Consider the following 18039-nt stretch of genomic DNA (forward strand, 5'->3'; position numbering starts at 1 on the left):
TTGTAAGTCACAATACATACAATAAGAAATAACACGACATGCACAGCATTGACAACAATAATCAACATGGTTCCAGTTTGAATGATGTCAGTGAATTAAGCAGTTATTGCATTTGGTATGAAAGGTTTTTGTAAACGTTCCTCATTGCTGCAGCGACTCAACCGTCTTCCCAAGGGCTGTTTTATGAATTCTTTAAATTGAGGATGAACAGGATCAGACACTGTTCGTCAAGCTTTTCGTTTCACCTGCATTTTATGCATACATCCCAGTTGTTAACACTTAAGATTCACATACTGTGCTGATCAAACTGCAAAGAAGTTTGTTTGCTGCAGCTTAAAATCAAATAAATAAAATCCATACAAATGTACAGCTGAATTGGGGGCAGTAATCCATCTTTACCATCAACCAAAGGCGACTTGCATCCTCCTGCAATCGAAGATTTTTTGTGCAAGAAGCGCTTATCTGCCCTGAGTCAACCATGAGGATTTCTGTCCTCCTTCTTCAACGTCTCTTTCTGTAAAATACTTTGATGTGAAGGAAACACAGTTCATAGTTCACGTTTGCGGCGCCTCTATTAACTGTCCTGTGCCTGTTTCTCTGTGAACTCAAGGCTGCCCTGAGGATGAGGTAACTTTCCGCTTGTTTTTTAGTTATTCACATCACCTTCATCCCCCCCCTCCATCTCCATTTCTCCTCCCTTGTCTCCTGCTCGCTTTATTATTGACGGATGTCCTGCGCAGGCATTTTCATCCATGTCTCTGAGCAGCTTTGCAGGATGCATTCAGAAGTGTGTGTGTGTGTGTGTGTGTGTGTGTGTGTGTGTGTGTGTGTGTGTGTGTGTGTGTGTGTGTGTGGGTGGGTGGGTTTGTGTGCAGGGCAGTTCCTGCACATCTGTCGGCTGCATTTCTCTCAGTCGGGGCGGGGTAGAGGTTGTTTTTCACCACCAGGAGAAGGTGTCTCCCATCTAGAACCATCGATTCTGGTCTCGCTTCCTTCCTTTTGGGCCTCATAACACGACGCCTCTGCTCTCGGGCAGCAAGCCAGGAGCTTCCGGACACTGTTGTGGTGCTCTTATTAATGCCCGTTTACCTGAACTGGTCAACTCAGCAATGACACAGTTTCCCTTTGAATGCCATTAATTTGTGTATTTAAATTTCCTGAGAGATTTAAAGGAACAGTTAACCCAAAAATCCTTATAGTCATTATACACTCATTCCAATGCCAATGGAAAGTTGGCCGAAGTTTTTAATTTAAAAAAACAATTTCTGGAGCTTGACAGCAAAATACATATTGCAGCATTCTCCTAAACAATTTAAGTAGATGGGGACTTGTTTTAAAATGGGAAAAAAAACTACAGAAATATAATAATAAAATGGCTCCATACAGCTTGGCCAGCGTAGTCCAAGTGTCTGGAATCCCTGGGATCGCAAATTAATTTGAAAAGACATTATTTACAATAATTTACATTATTTATTTGCCTCATAAAAGAATGTAAATAGCACCTTTTTAAAATCAGTTGGTTGTCCTGGAGCTTCTGGAGCTGTTTTTTTAAATTTCAAAACAAGTTCCCCTCTACTTCTACATTTTTTCTGTAGATTTCTGCAACACTGTTTGCCTGTGAAGCTCCAGAAATGTTTTGGGAACTAGGAAACTTTGCCCAATGTTTCTTTGGCATGGGGATGACTAGCCACTGACTGAATTGTCATTTTTGGGCGAACTTTTCCTTTAAAAAGTGTGTGAGAGATCACGCCATTGATAATATCTCAATAATGAGGGCACAGTTTGTTTATCCAACAATAAGCTGGTTCCTCTCAGAGAGTTTCCTCTGTCCTGGAGAGGGGTGAAGGGTAGGAAAGCGTTGGTGGGGGAAGCCTGGTGCTCTCCAGCTCACCCCTGGATAGCCGGGCACGTACCGCATCTCCCCAAGGGTCCTCATATATATTTTTTTAAAGTGGCACAAAAACACACTACGCTTTCCTGCCATTAGTCCACTCAGAGCTATGGGGGTTTAGAAAAACTAATAGGCCACTAAAAATACTTAGAGCCCGGGGCCTGGGCCAGGGCTTTTCCTGCGTTGCTTCCAGTGTACGCGTGGGCCATTGAGGAAAGAGGAAACGAGCAGCTCTGGTTGTATGGGGGCTTCCTGCACGACATTATAAAGAGCTGCCTCCCTGCAGCCTCCCTTCACAGCGCTGATCAGAGCCAGCCAGGCTGTGGATAAGGCCCTGCTCCACATCTTCAGTTGTAGAGCAAACGCTGAGCTCAGGGATTTGACATCAACGCGGGTCGCAACAGTTCTCGTCCCTGCTGGTCGGGGTAGGTAGAAAAATTATGGGTTTTTTTTCACTTCAGTATGTTTGCATGTTTCATTGGCTGTCTGATAACCACTTGCTTGGATTGACTTGTTAGTTTGTCTTCTCTTGAAGAGAAAAGTTGACAGTTAAATTAAGATTTTTGTCAGATAAAATGTCCGAATCTTTTTATTTAAATAGTTTCCAGTAACTGTAAGGTGAATTTAGGACTTGAATTTTAGATTTTTACAACGTTTAATGTCTTGATGATCTCAGTAGCTTGAAGATCGGGTGAATGAAGTTGATGTTTCTTTTGTTTTCCTCCGGCAGGTACGAGTAGGGAGCTGGTCTCACCTAACAGATGTGTCTGGGACACTCCAGTCTATTTATTCTATCAATTACACATAGGTAGGACATTATTTTCCATCATTATTTAAAAAAAAAAGTCTTAAACTCCAATTCAAATGATGTGCATTGCTTGTTTCATTTATAATGCCTTCTCCACAGATCCAGATGAGCGTGATGGAAGTATTGGAAGGTTACAGGGTCGACAGAGGGCAGGAGACGAGGGCCGCTGCCCCGGCTGAGGGATATGTGAAGGAGTTCACACGCCACTCCAATGACGTGCTGCTGAACCTGAACGAACTGCGGCACCGCAACATCCTGACCGACACCACCCTGGTCGTCGGCAACGTGCAACTACGGGCGCACTGTGCTGTGCTCGTTGCCTGCAGGTTGGTGTACAAAATAGTCCCTCTGCAGCCTAATATTGACCCATGAATGAGTTTTTCTCTGATTGGTGCAGGTTTCAAAGGAGTGTTTATCCTTTTATTTCTCTTTTGCTTTTATGACACAATCCTTTGTCCTCTGATTGAGTCATAGTTGTTTTTTTTGTCATCCTTTGTGTTGCCTTTCCCTTCACTTTTTCCTGCTTTCAATTTAGGACATGCATTGTCTTCTCCTCCACTTCTGCCTTGTCCACCTTCCACCTTATTAAAACACTGAAATTGATCCAAATGAATTATTTAATTTTCTCCTTTCAGTGGCTTCTTCTACTCGCTGTACTCCCACCGTGTGCTTCTTCAGGGGCGCGGTGGCAGCGGGGATCAGCTCATGACCGTGTCTCTCCCCGACACCTTGGACCCAGCCAGCATCTCCCTGCTGCTCGACTTCATGTACACCTCCCACCTCCCTCTGACAGCGACCATCGTCCCCGGGGTGCTCACCGCTGCGACCTACCTGCAGATGGACCACGTGGCCGATACCTGCCGGGATTTTATGCAGCTGCACTGGTGAGGGACTGGAGTGAACATCTGCTTTTTTCGGATGAATAAATACTTGATTGATTTTACTGTGCAGTCTTGCATGTTTTTCACTTGGATGGTTCTTTGTTTTTCAGCAGGGAGAATATGAGTGCAAGACACCCACAGCTGGAGCTGGACTCCAGGGTGTCTGTAGCCTCTGTAGCCCCCAAAGGAGGGGACCTGCCCAATCCAGGACCACAGAGATTACTCCCAACAAGGTAGGAGGATTAAGTGTGTAGATTAAAAACTGAAAATGCTCTGTGGGTGTGACTCTTAACATGTCCTACTTGCTTATCTCTTTGGGTTTGTGTTTGTTGTCAGCTTTAGCTCATTACAGCACTTCCTCTCTTTCTCCTGCAGAGTCCCTGCGGAGGTCGGGGGCTCTCTCAAGCCAGGGGCTTTCCCGACCTACCAGCCTGGGTCAAAGGTGCTGAAAGGAGAGCCCGAGTCGCCCGTCATGGCAAGCCTGACTCCATCTCCAGACAGCCCCGCCCGCTCCAGCTGCCAACCAAACTCTCCTGCAGAATCCAACACCTGCAACAAAAACCTCGTGGTGAGTTTGAAGACGATCAAGCACATTTAAAATGAGAGAAACAAGGAAGTAATTATCACTAAGTGGTTTTGTTTATTTCTCCAGAGTGATGTCAAATCCACACCGGACCCAAAGGCGTGCAATTGGAAAAAATACAAGTACATCGTCCTCAACCCTCTCTGTGCAGCCACCACGGTGAAGGAAGAAGAGATGGAGGAGCCACAAAGTCACACATCACCCACTGCAGACAGGATGGGCTCGACACCCAAAGCACCAGCAGAGGCGTGGTCTGGAGAAGTGCCTGGTCAGATTGATAGGTAAACTCGAAGAAGTTAAGAATACAGGACATTAATGACATAAGAGAGGAAAGAATAAAACATGTAATCATAAACATTTCTTCATCAGACAGGGGCAGGCCTCCTGCTACGAGGGTTCTGGCCGAGCCCCTCCCCTGGGGCCACCCCCCTCTCTGGATCACCCAACACTGCCTCCACCTCACAAGGAGGGGACAGGTATGAGCCAGACCTCCCTCAAAATTGTTCAGACTTGACTTTTAAACACATTTTTCCTTAAATAGTTTGTTTCATTCAACCTGTCTGCTTCCTCAGTCTCACCCTGCACCAGTTTCCCGGAAGCTGCACATGCAATCAAGCATGAGAGCTACTACGTGCCCTACTGTTATTCTGGTAACATTCAAGGAACCAAGACTGCCTGCTCAGGTGAAGCTATAAAAAATCTCTTTCCCCTTCTGTTTTTTTTTTTTCTTTTTTAAAACCGACACCTGACGCTAACTTTTGACCTTGCAGGTGACAAGCCGTACCGCTGTAATGTGTGCGGTGCTCAGTTCAACCGACCAGCCAACCTGAAGACTCACTCTCGCATCCACTCCGGAGAGAAGCCTTACCGCTGTGACACCTGTGGCGCTCGGTTTGTCCAGGTGAGGGTAACTCTGTCTGTGTGTGTGTGTGTGTGTGTGTGTGTGTGTGTGTGTGTGTGTGTGTGTGTGTGTGAGTGTGTGTGTGTGTGTGTGTAATCGAGGGGATTTTAATGTATGTAAAGTGCACTCCTTCATAAAACACGTGTCAGTCCTAGCTTCCTCTCAGAGAACGTTTCCTCTTTTTGTCAGAAAACCCTCAGTTAGTCATGCAAGATTTCATTAAAAACTAATATGAAACAAAAAAGATTCCTCATAATATATATATATATATATATATATATATATATATATATATATATATATATAATAAACTTTACTTTTTTTAAACAATGATAAACAAGAAGAACAAACAAGGCAGATAAAATGAAATTGACTCCAAGGGCATGAGCACGGAGGAGGTAAAGAAAATAACATGAATAAGGAAATAGGAATAAAAACAGCATAAATAGAAACATTTATATCAAACATGACAAATATTTTGTAGGAGCAGGCGTAGAGCCTGAAAAGTGTGAGGCACCCAGCTGAAAAATCTGAAAATTATGTAGATTTATGTCAGGTGGTTGTCGAAGACTTGAACCAAATTACATAGAGAAGTAGTAGAGCTGCAACGATTGCCTGATCGATTGATGAGTCGTCAACTATTACATTAATCACCAACTATTTTGATAATTGATTCATCAGTTTGAGTAATTTTTGGGGAAACAAAGTCAAAATTCTCTGATTCCAGCGTGAATATTTTCTGCTTTCTTTGCTCCTCTTTGACAGTAAACTGACAATCTTTGGGTTGTGGACAAAACAAGATGTCATACCTGACACATGGCATCAATCTGTGATGTCTGAGGGGTGAAACTGACATTTTTCAATAACAAATCTTAACCTGACTGTGTGGTTTTGTCCTGGTGTTAGGTTGCCCACCTCAGGGCCCACGTTCTGATCCATACAGGGGAGAAGCCATACCCCTGCCACACCTGTGGCACCCGCTTCCGCCACCTGCAGACCCTGAAGAGCCACCTGCGCATTCACACTGGAGAGAAGCCTTACACTGTGAGTCACAAACCGATAGAAGGAAATAAAAAGCAGAGAAAAAATCTAAGAATATCTTATCACTTGCTTTTTTTAATCTGTTGACCTCATTGTTTTTCAGTGCGAGAAGTGTGACCTTCACTTCCGCCACAAGAGTCAGCTGCGTCTTCACCTGCGCCAGAAACACGGGGCCGTCACCAACACCAAGATCCGCTACAAGGTCCTGACCGAGCCATACCAGCCTCTCCTGCAGGCCTGCTGAGGAGGTCCGACCTTCGACTCATTGATCAGAAAATGTGAAATTAACTTCGGCAATTTTAAATTATTAGCAATTATTGGTTTTTGAATATGAGGTAGTAATTTATAACTTTTGGCAAGTGACCAGAAAATGTTAAAATGGATTCCATTTGGAGAAAGAAACAGACAAGAATCAGCATGTTGTTGGACGAGTTTTGGAGCTATAAGTATGGATCTATACTGTAAGTTTAATTAGAAATCCTGGGTGGCTTTTCTGAGATGGAGATGATGTCAAGAAAAGTGTTTTTGAAGGTCTGTGAAGGGATGGAAAGAAGGGAACGAGGCATGGAAGTAATTTTGGGATGTATTTACACTGAATGATGAAGAGTATGTGAACAGTTGAATGAAATGAAAGATAATGCAAGTTTTAACAAGGAAAGGTGGTGAATTTGGGAGTTTTTGGAGTAATTTAAATTCTAGCGTTTATTTAGAAGCACTTAATCAGTGTCCAGTTACTGAAATCTTCTTCCTAAATGTATATTTAACTCAGATTTATCTTAAAATTGAGGCCTGGGGCCTGTTTGTTATAGTCCAAGCAGGCAGAGGACTTAGTTGTCTTGTACTGAGCGTAAAGTAAAGAAAGAATAGTTTTCTAACATGATGAGTTTGAACAAGATGACTGTAAGCAATTGAAAAATTGATGATATTAAATTTGTATGTGTATGAGTTCATTTGCTGGACAAAGATGGTTTTGTACAAGTTAAATTAAATCATTTTTCTATCAATTGGAGCTTTGCTGTTCAGTGTCTTTTTAGATTTATCATTTTTAAATCTGTAGATGAAAATGGTGCTGACCAGACTATATTAGCAGTGTCGACTCGGCTCTCTCTGCCACACTTCCCTCCTTCGGCCTTTCTCCTGCCTGCACTTCCTTCCTCTCATTAACGCGCTTTTTCTGCCCATGAATCACATCTTCTCTCAACTCAGACCTTCCCCGCCATTTTCCAGATCTTGTTTTGTTTTCGTCTTGGCTCTTTTGTGGAAACAATGAGTGGGAGGGCACCTGTTTCCTCCGTGTTCCTAATGCCGGGTACTCACACTGGTACCAGCCGGCAACACGTGTGCGAGCCCGCCGGTGCTTCCTGAGGGTGAGGGGGCCGAGCGTGGAGGGGCCGCAGACTCCTGCTGAACTCTCCCACCCTCTGTCATCCCCCGCTTCCTGCTCCCTGATGAGTTGTGGCTAGCAGGGCTCATTGTCCAAGTTCAGGAGACAAACGTTGGAAGCTTGACGGGACTTTCCAACCTTCATCTCCCTCCTCTACTGAAAAACTTCTTTCCTCTTCATCAATTTGTGGACAGTGATACCCTGTTAGGAGTCTCCTTACATATCAGCTCACAAAGAGTATGTCAATAAAAGAGAACTTCTGTTTTTCAGGAAGTGACTATTTCATGAGAAATGTGTGTGACTAAATTCAGGAAGTGAGAATTACTGGAAACCTTCTTATCTATTATTGAAACTGCAGAAAAAACCAGGATGACGACTCTGTTCCTTCAATGAATTTTACTGTGCAGATATGATTTGGAGAAGTTTTCTCTTCCGCACGGCAACATAAAATAAGAAGGAACCAAACTCACAACCTTTATGCATGCAGTGGAAGAGAAATCCCTGAGGGGGACACCAAAGGCAGTGCTGTAACAATGCAAACTAGTACTGAGCCACACTGCCAGCTAAGGACAGCTATGTTGCTTTTCGAGCTTCTGTCACTGTCTCAAATTCAAATAAAGGGTTTGAAGGCTCATTACCAAATGCCAGCTGACTGCTAGTTAACACAAAGACTGGCCTGTAATTCAGTACAGAGACAACAAAGATAGACGATGATTATATAAATGTATTTTGATTGTATTTAGCAAGAAAAGTAATGTGGTAAATATACTCGGGGGGGCAAATAATGTTTTTCACAGCATTTTAAGGTCAAGAAAAAGCCACTTTTAACAGTCGGGTTAGGAAATACAATGTTGGTCTCTCGCTCAACAGGAAGAGAAATCAGCTCCAAGGCAGTTTCTTTGCATTTGGCATTTTTTAGACCTTGTGTTTGCCTCCCTCTGGTGTTAGACACGTGTAAACCCGCAGGGCTGTTAGCTATGATGAACCAAGTAGGGAGATTTTTTACTTGTCTCTGTGACACGTCCCTCTAACCTCTGTGGTGGTGTTGTTTGTTGGCAGAAAACTGCTTTTTGTATGTTGAAATGTAAAATGTGCACACTGACCTGTTGTAACAAACGAGTGAAAATTCAACCGAGAGACCAAATTAAGAGTTTTAACAGCATTTCCCACAACTGAAGACTTCCCAGTCCCTAATAGAGGTTCCTCCCTCTTACTTTTTTGTTAATGCTTTTTTTTTTTTTGGTTGATGTCCTATTGCTTTAAGCTATGCACTCATTGTTTTTTGTTTTTTAAGAAAAAGGGTTCCTTTCTCTTCTAGGTTGTGCTGGCAAAAAAAAAACAACAACATGCCGTTATGTGCTTTCTCAAATCAGGAACAAATGACTCAAAGGAAATATAGCCTAAGTTATATTCATGTGTGACTATGTGATAGTTCAGGTTATTAAAAAAACTACATGGTGTCATGTTTATACATTTACAAGTCAATAATTTTTATATCAGTATCCAATATCACAAGCATCACCTGAATATCAGAGCTGACTGGCTGTTAAACTTTGCAGAAAGGAGATTATTTAACAGTGGTCTACAAATAGAGGTGCTCAGAGGTTGTTTGACTCATAATGCTGCCTGCTCATTTGTCCACTTTGTCTTTTAAAGGGGCACTATGTGGTTTTGTAGAAGAAATTCAAACTCAGAATTTTGATATTTACAATATTAATGAGGTAATAATACAAACTCACAAAAGGAAATAAACTGAGGAAAATAAGGTCCCCAGAACACTGTTTGAAGCTAGAAAGGTGGCAGGGTCCGCCACATATAAACAAAGTAAAACTATGAAATGGTGTTGTCCTTTAAGATCAGTTTATTTGTTCAGTTTGTTCTGTTTATTTGGTTTGTTTAGTGATAAACATCTTCTGATTAAAATGTCTTCCCCTAAACTACGTAGTGCCCCTTATTAATATTTTGGACAACAGATAACGGTCTTGAGTCTCTATTTATTGCGTGATTTTTTAGATTCTGGTGCAGGTGAAAGAAATAGCATGTTTGCGTTGAATGCAAACCGCATATCTCCAATTTAGATTATTTGAATTAATCAGGAAAAACTGAAGCATTAACCATTAAGTGATCTGGAAAAATAGACTTTTGTAAGTGCACATTATGTTGACATTCCTGAGGTACATAGTTTTCATAGGACAGAATAATAATAAGGCATAAAGCAGATTTCACGCGTCAGTTATGAAGTGACTACTGCGCATGCGTGTACGTCACCGGTGCTCTGTAGTGACTGTTGAACTTCTCCCAGCGGCTCGCGGACCTGGGAATGACTGTTTACCACCGTGAACCTGGAGGCTGTGCACCATGAGCTGACAACCCGGGGGTGAGTAAATATAAAAAATCAGTTAAACTGAACCTTTAATGAGGCTGTGAGCCGGTTTATCTGAATAACAACGGACTAACGCGCGCTGACATGTTGGTTTTACAGTCATACACGACTCTAGCCTATCACTTTTAACGGATTCAAACCGTCACCGGTTACGAAACAGTTAATATTTCACTATAATATTGTCATAACTTTAACATTGTTGGCAACAGTTGAAAAAAACAATTCCTAAAATACATTAGCATGGCCGCTAAAGTTAAATCATCAAAAATATGTAGCTAGCTTAAAATAATTATGTTCTTTGTGTGTGTTAAATACGGCTGAGCGAGACAGCCAGTGCGCATGCGCCGTGTGAAGCCTACGTCACTCACGTGGTGTTTTGCCTGGAGAGAGACCGCGTGCACAGTTTACAGTGCGCGCTCCCGCCCGTGTACCTGTTCATGGCTGTGTGATACATCATGAATGAAGCTGACCAGCCGTTTGGATGAAGCTGCAGCTGCGTGAAGGAAAGGCAGCACCAGCACGTGTTTACAGGTGCGTACACCCCGATCACAGTGTGTTTAATACATATAATAATGTGGCTTTATAACAGACTAATTAATCATTAATAATATGGTTAGGAACTTAGATTTAGTATAGTGTATATAGCAACCTCCAACACAAAACAGTGTTGTAAAACATCATACTGAGTAAAAGTAAAGAGATTGTGTTACAAAGTCACCCATATTAACAGTACCTGTGCAAAAGCCTTAAATTATCTGATATTAAATGTACGTAAATATCAAAAGTTAGAGTAAAAATAGATTATACACACATTTTTATATAAAGTATGTTCATGATTAGTCACCATTTAGAATTTCACTGATTATAAATGTATTTACTGACAATGACAGATACCTCAAAAAGCATCTTGTTGGAAATAACACTTACTTGCTTATTATATAAATTGAAATAAAATACAAAATACTGGAAACAAGCAGGCATAAGATACGAGAGGTGTCACATAGCACGGCTGAAATGAATGCCAAACACAACCAGCTCAGCCAGTCTGCCTGACAAGAACACTCCCAAACCCACAGGAGCGCATCCTACAGTTCTGGTTAAATACGTTTCCTCAAACAACAGTACAATTTCTCAAAACACCTGATGACTCTTTCGACCAAAGTAATATACAGAGCTATCATACGAATTAATCTTACAGAGCATTGTTTTAATACTGGTGTGATACATCTAAAACACTACCATCAAAATAATTTTATAAATAATTTATAAAATACTGTAGACATTTTTTCATTTTTCTCCTTTTTTATTGAAGTTGTTTGTAGACTGTTGCCATTTTGTACAGTACTGTGGTACAATAGTGGGAATATATCATATGAATATTGTATTGACACAATAATCGTATTAGAATAGATAGCTACAACACATCTTTATCCATCCACTGAGCTCAAATTGGGCTAAACTCACGACACAGCTTCCAAGGGTCAAATGGTAAACTTATAGTTGATATTGCGACATTGTTCGAGTTGCAATCAAGTTGCACAGATTTCATTACAGTAAAAATATTTGATCGTCTTCTTCCTCCTCCTCCTCTTGCGCTGTCGCTTCCTTTCTTTGCTGCTCCATCTTTCACCTGCGGTCTCTTTTACCATCTGACATGTCATTGAAGTGTTTTGCCATTTGAGTTTAAACAGGTGAGAAGTGAGTGCGACCAGCTGGTAAATAGGGCATTGTATTTATTGTCGTTTCCAGGGAAACAAAGTGTGCTAAACGCTGAGATGAGCAAAAATTTGATTTTGAATGTCTATATCACAGTTTTGATTCTGATATGTGAAATTCAAATTTTCAGACTTGTGTGAATTGTTCCAGATTTTGTGTCGTATATAATTGAGAAAAGGTGTAACGACAAATTCAAATTGCAAGGAGTGAGTGGTGGAGTAGCCTGGTTTTGATAATTTGTCCTTTTTTTTGTTGATACTAGTGTATCTCTTCTTCAGTATGTGTGTTGATAATTCAATGAACACCGGCCAAGAGGGTGCTTGACTTAGCCTGAGTGTCCGCAACAGTATCTACAGGCCTTCGTGGCAAATTTGTGATGTGAAACACATAATTGTCAAAATGAAACTTAAAGACGCGCATGTCACATGATCCTGGTGTCAAACCCTACATTGTCCGGTAGCTTTTGCTTGCTGAAATCTGGTGTGTGTTGCGTCTGCATCTCTCCTTCAGCAGGTAGGTTTCAAACGTACATATGCAAAAACACGTTTTTGGGCCATTATTGTGTTTCCTGAAGTCTTTCAGTATATGTGTGTTTGAGAGTGTGCTGGGTCAGATTCCTGTCATTCCTGCAGCAGTGAAGTGAGTGGCATTAGGTGAGGAATGGATCGGGTCACTGTGCTTTGGCTCATTTTCAACTCGCTGTAAAAACTCACCAAACTGAGCAACAGCAGGGAAATACTGGTGACCCAACAGCACATAATAATCTGCTTTTACTCAACTATATTTGTAACTATACATACACTTGACAAGTGCTCAAACTGACATAGAATAGTATATTTTTTTATTTTCTGTCAAGCTTGTTTTTGCAAGACAAATTAAACAAAGCATGTGCTTGTTGAGAGCACATGACAGTGACTTTATTTTCCTATGTGGGTAAGCCGATCAGGCGCAGGTTTCAGGAAACCAACTGAAAAGTGACTACAGAGCTACCAAAGTTAAAATGGGGGAATTTGTTTCTTAAAAATTCTGGTAATAGCAGATCATAGACAGCTGATTGTGGCAGCATGTCGACTGCGGTACTTGAAAGTTGTGTTCAGTGTCAGAAGAGGATCTTTGGTCGTGTTTGCTGCTGCAGCAGAGTAAAGAGGACACATGCATGTGATCAGCTTGTTACTGTCAGCAGCACTAAATGTGCCGGAGGATGACTTTTTTTCTTAAAAATATAAATGTCATCATGTTCATTATGTTGCTGTAGTGAAGCAATAAAAGGGAGATTTTCTGTTTTTAGGATGAGCTGTAGGGAATGATGATACATCATGGTGATACGGTGACAAACTGAGAATCAAATATGTAGATCTCAAAGATGCATCGACAACATGTCCATTTATATCAAGCCGATCTAGTGACAGCTGATCGAGGGGCTTTCTTGTCTTTAAATATTGAACATGCAATTATTTCTTCATAGCTTATCTATGAACATCTGTCAGCTGGCCAGAGTTCACCTCTCACCTAGATCTTGCTCTCCAGTGAAGGCCGACTTGTTAAGCAGCGCAGTCACACTTACACAGAACAACCAGTTCATCTATTGGCCTGTGGGAAGTTAATCATTATGGCTATTGACAACATCAGAGAGAGTCTGACACTTGTTCCGCACTCGGTGCTTCCTTTCTCTCCTCCTCACTGCCTTTACGCTGACCTGCAGTTATCTTATTTTTACAGATAAGTCTCTGCTAGACATGGCTGACATCAAGCCCAAAGCAGAGAGCCAGAGCGATGAGGCCGAGGGACCGGATGGAGGCTGGGGCTGGGTGCTGGTCGGTGCCATGTTCATCAGCACGAGCCTCGTGTTCGGCCTGATGCGCAGCTTAGGGATCTTTTTCGTGGAGTTTGTGCAGTACTTCGATGAGAGCGCTCAGGCCATATCCTGGATCTCGTCCACGGGTCTGGCAACACAGCAGTTCTTCAGTGAGTCAATGTGTTGAGTGAGTGTTTTGTTTGTAATAATGGCTACAACTAACTGTTATTATCTGTGATACATCTGTTCACATAAACAGAAAAGCAGCTGGATGGATTATTTGAAATTATAACATAAATTATCAAAACTCATTGGCTAACCTGTGCAGTACTAGTTGCAATTATTTTTCTGATCAAATGTACAGTGATCATGCAAGAGGAGGTGTAACTAAAAGAAAGAAAGATTTTGAATTTTGAGCCATTTTATGGGTTTTCAGAAAAGGCTGCAACTCTTTGACAAATAACAATTGGTCACTCATTACAAACTCATGCTGTGCTGCCAAACACTGCTCCAACCCACTGAGAATTGTAAAATACCAAATACGTCATGCTGAGTTTGGGGGAAATGTGTTAAAGTGTGCAGAAGATTTAATCTGATGGAATTATGTAGCCATAAAAAAAAAAACATGAATATACATTACGCTGTGTAGAACCAACCAAGCATTTAAGGGGAAACAAAGGCGGAAAGTTGTACATTATGAGTTTAAATTGAGGATAATCTTAATATTTTGTTGCTAAAGAGTCCTAACAAATGGAGATGCGGATCTTTGTTTTGCAGGTCCATTGGGTGCAGCACTCTGTAATGCATACAATGCCCGGGTGGTGGTGATGGCAGGGGGCTGTCTTGCTGGACTCGGCCTCATACTTGCCTCACAGGCCACCTGTCTTGTTCACCTCTACCTCACTATGGGTGTCATTTCAGGTAACATGTCTCAAGGTCATACAACTATTCAAGTAGGTCATACTTGTTTACCTTGTTAGCTATTAGCTATCTCAGTGTTTCTTCCCCTCCACTCTCCTCCAGGTTTGGGCTGGGGGCTGGTCTTCACCCCCATGGTAGCTACGGTCATGGCTAATTTCACCCGGCGGCGCACACTGGCATTGGGACTGGGGTTCTCCAGTATTGGCCTCTCCTCCTTCGCTTTCAACCCGCTCTTCCAGCTGCTGGTGGAAAAGTATGCCTGGCGAGGGGCCCTTCTGATTCTGGGGGCCCTCAGTCTGAATATTGTGCCCTGCGGGGCTCTCATCCGTCCACAGCGAAGCTCTAAAGCCCCAGTAAAGGTGGGACTAGACTCTACTGTCTTCATCCGTTGCACATTCTTGTTACTAAGTTTTGTTTACCCAGCAATGACTAGATGGTGACAATGTCCTGCTTTCCATGTAAAGGTTTTAGCCAGCCATGGCTAATGGTCAGCAGTGGCCTGAGTAGCTTGGTCTGCAATAGCTAGAGGATGGAGAGTAGAGTCTTGCCCTACCAAGTGACCTCAGCTTAGGCAATAAAGTCTCCATTACCTACCTTTTATGTTTAATTTATTCATTTATAAGACATTGAGATCTGAAAATCAGCTATGAATGGATTTGTTCAAAAGAGGTCAGCTGCTTAACCAGTAATGGCTAGGGGACAGGAATTGCATAACTAGAAGAGATTAGCCGCCAGCCTGTGTGTGTTGACGGCAGTTCAGCAAAACAGCAGCATGAATGAACCAAAGGCAGAGAGAGAATCATATTTAAAGATACAGCAGCAAGATCAAGTGAAGAACTTCCTTCTTTTCTTCCCCCAGGTAGATTCAGAGACCAAGCCACCAAGTGCTTCGCTGCTACAACGAGTCTCCTCCTACCTGGAGCTGTCGCTGCTTTTCGAGAGGCCTTATGTCACCTACACGTTGGGCGTCAGTCTCATGAACGTCGGCTACTTTGTGCCGTATTTCCACCTGGTGGCCCACAGCCGCCAAGCCGGCTTCTCGGAGTACCAAGCTGCTTTTGTCATGTCAGCTGCCGGCGCTTCAGACATTTTGGGCCGCGTGGCGTCAGGCTGGTTCTCAGACCTGGGTCATTTTCGGCTGATTCATTTACTGAGCATGTGGACCATGCTGGCGGGAGTCTTCATCATGCTGCTGCCTGTGAGCTCCTTGTCTGGTTCCTACGCCGCACTGATGGTGATCAGCCTCCTCTACGGCTTCAGTGCCGGGGCTCTGACCTCCGTGGTGTTCGCGGTGGTGCCCATGATTGTTGGTGTGGAGCGCATGATGGGTGGCCTCGGACTACTGCAGCTCATCGAGAGCAGCGCGGGACTACTAGGGACACCACTGTCAGGTAGGAGATTGGGACAATGCATAATTATATCTCACAATGTAGGTCATGTCACCTTGTTTCATGTTATCTCAAGTGACCTGAATCCATCCATAAACACAAGTAACACACTGAGGGTGAAAGTAGTCAAACATTAATTGTGAGTAATCAGTGTCAGCCAATGCTCCGACTACTTTTTCTGTGTTTTCTGTCTCAGTTGGCACGCAGCCAGCAATATGCAACTCATTTATGTTCTGAATATTCTCTCCTGTCTCTATGTCCCAAGGGTTTCTAAAGGACATCACCGGCAACTACGTCGCCTCCTTCATGGTAGCGGGTGGTTTCCTCATTCTCGCTACTTTGACCATGGCCACTCTTCCTCACTACTTCTCCCGCAAAGATCCACCGCCCCCGCAGAGACGTTCCCTCGACGACAAAGATAAGGGCTTACACTCAGAGCTGCAGCAGATTAACAGTTTACCTGCTGACATGGACCACAGAGAAGAGTTGTGACGATCTTGTGAGATGACCAGGCTTAATAATGTGCAAGACTGTGGAGTTTAAGGATTTAAAGAGCCTTTTAAAGGACGGTGCCTACCTGAAGAGACCAGCAGTTAACAGGCTGCTTCACATGTCCGAGATTCAGACCCAAAGCGAAGAAAGAGGCTTACTGCGAAAACTGACAGCATAAAGGGTCCAGTGAGTCCTCACTCTGTTACACATTGTGACCTCAGTTTAATGTTCAGGCCAGTACTCTCTGCCTTATAGGACACACTGGGCATTTAGATACTTTAGTCAGCAATGCTAAGGTATGTGACTGGTTTGCATGCACTGCACATGCAAGATAGGAAATGTGAAGGAAAATGTGATCCGAGTTTGTTTTATTTTTGTTATTTCAGATGCCTTCAAGTTTAACGAGGAAATATGTAGGCAGAAAACTGTTTTACTCTTGATGTAAGTAAATGTGAATCAGATTCTGCTGCTCAAAGACTGACAAGCATATTTAAATTTGCACACACAGGATTAATCTTTAACTTTCACTATCCTCATTAACTTTTCTTTTAAGGAGGCAGAGATGACACAGCACAATAGAGACGGCCAATCAGCATGGCTGGATTAATTTTCTCTGTGTCCCTCCTGTCTGTGCCAAAACTACACATGATTTTTCACCCAGTAAACAATCAGCACTGCCTGCTGTGTAATGTGCGCCCAGTAGTATATGGTAATTCAAATTAAAACTAATATTTTAGAACATGCACAATGTATAGACAATATCGATTAAATAATAACTAGATTTTGATTTAAGGCCCCTCTCAAGGCAAAAATGAAGCAGGACTTGTCATAAGCCCCTTAGCATTTCAGCTAAAGTTATGCTTTATTGGTGTAACTGTTTCCAGCACCTCCTGTTCAGCCTCAGGACTTTGACTCTCCACAAGTGCTTTATGTTACTGGGCAGGAATACAAGTGCATTTTCCAATCGTACGATCAGCCTCACATAGGAACTTTGTACTGACCAAGACTGTTTCTAAGTCAGAGATGTTTGGCTGCATGAACAGCTGAATGAACAGCAGGCTCATAGGACAGAGACCACACGGTCACTGTGACCTGCTCTTTACAGGCAGACATGTGACTTTTATTAGTATGCCACTTCATCGTCCTGGCAGCTGCTGAATATTATGATTCAAGCTGTGATTCAGACCTGTAACAGTTCAGTCTGGTTCCCCAGGGACTGGTTTTTAATGACTTTTCATCTACCAGCATTATATACAGGTTAGGGTTGGGGTCACAATGACCCCTTCTTGTGTATTAAGGACTTTTTTTAGTATGAAAGCAGATATCGAGTTTAGTTTCTCCTAGTATTGATCTGCAGTTAAAATTCTGGTACCATGACAACCTTAATACAGACAACAGGCAAATCGCTTCCTGCAGTTATTGTCTTGACTATTTCTGTTAACTATACAGTCTATCACTTCTTCTGTACCGTTACATAATATACTATGAAATATCCATAGAATATGACATTATTATTCAGTGGTTGTCAGTTTAAAGGGGTCCATTTGGGAAAAAGGTTGGGAACCATTGACCGAATCTTAGACAAATATCCAGGCTGCAACTTGACACTGTTTTGTCTTAAAATGTGATATTTTGCACTCACTCTAGATAAAAAACCAATGTATTTTGTTTAAGCTGTCTTGACTCTTTGTCTCACTCTTCAACATATTCAACAGGTCTTCTGTGGCAAAATCACTGATAACGTTTTGCTAACAAGCTCCATCACAAAATGATGGCGCCCTCTGCTGGGGATTTGTTCTCTGTACAGCAAAAACATACCGTAAAAACAAACTGCATTATCATTACAGAAATTAAC

General features: G+C 42.4%; 2 protein-coding genes across 3 annotated transcripts; both read left to right on the forward strand.

The window, feature by feature from the left end:
• Nucleotides 1-1021: 1021 nt before the first annotated feature.
• On the forward strand, nucleotides 1022-7112 carry bcl6b (BCL6B transcription repressor). Its single transcript, XM_084345030.1, has 12 exons — nucleotides 1022-2316; nucleotides 2622-2699; nucleotides 2799-3025; nucleotides 3335-3583; nucleotides 3691-3813; nucleotides 3956-4148; nucleotides 4233-4444; nucleotides 4533-4639; nucleotides 4736-4846; nucleotides 4934-5064; nucleotides 5971-6108; nucleotides 6209-7112. Exons 3-12 carry the CDS (start codon nucleotides 2805-2807, stop codon nucleotides 6347-6349), a joined length of 1626 nt encoding a protein of 541 aa, XP_084201156.1. The 5' UTR covers nucleotides 1022-2316; nucleotides 2622-2699; nucleotides 2799-2804; the 3' UTR covers nucleotides 6350-7112.
• A 2653-nt stretch (nucleotides 7113-9765) lies between these two features.
• slc16a13 (solute carrier family 16 member 13) lies at nucleotides 9766-17857 on the forward strand. Of its 2 annotated transcripts, none has more exons than XM_084343527.1 (6): nucleotides 9766-9866; nucleotides 13308-13553; nucleotides 14161-14304; nucleotides 14407-14663; nucleotides 15164-15695; nucleotides 15958-17857. In XM_084343527.1, exons 2-6 carry the CDS (start codon nucleotides 13325-13327, stop codon nucleotides 16182-16184), a joined length of 1389 nt encoding a protein of 462 aa, XP_084199653.1. In that variant the 5' UTR covers nucleotides 9766-9866; nucleotides 13308-13324; the 3' UTR covers nucleotides 16185-17857. The 2 variants fall into 2 exon arrangements, with proteins under 2 accessions (XP_084199653.1, XP_084199654.1); XM_084343528.1 differs by lacking the exon at nucleotides 9766-9866 and adding an exon at nucleotides 10194-10403.
• The last annotated feature ends 182 nt before the right edge of the window (nucleotides 17858-18039 follow it).

The sequence above is a fragment of the Pagrus pagrus genome (assembly GCF_965226575.1).
Source record: "Pagrus pagrus genome assembly, chromosome: 22".
NCBI classification, from domain to species: Eukaryota; Metazoa; Chordata; class Actinopteri; order Spariformes; family Sparidae; genus Pagrus; species Pagrus pagrus.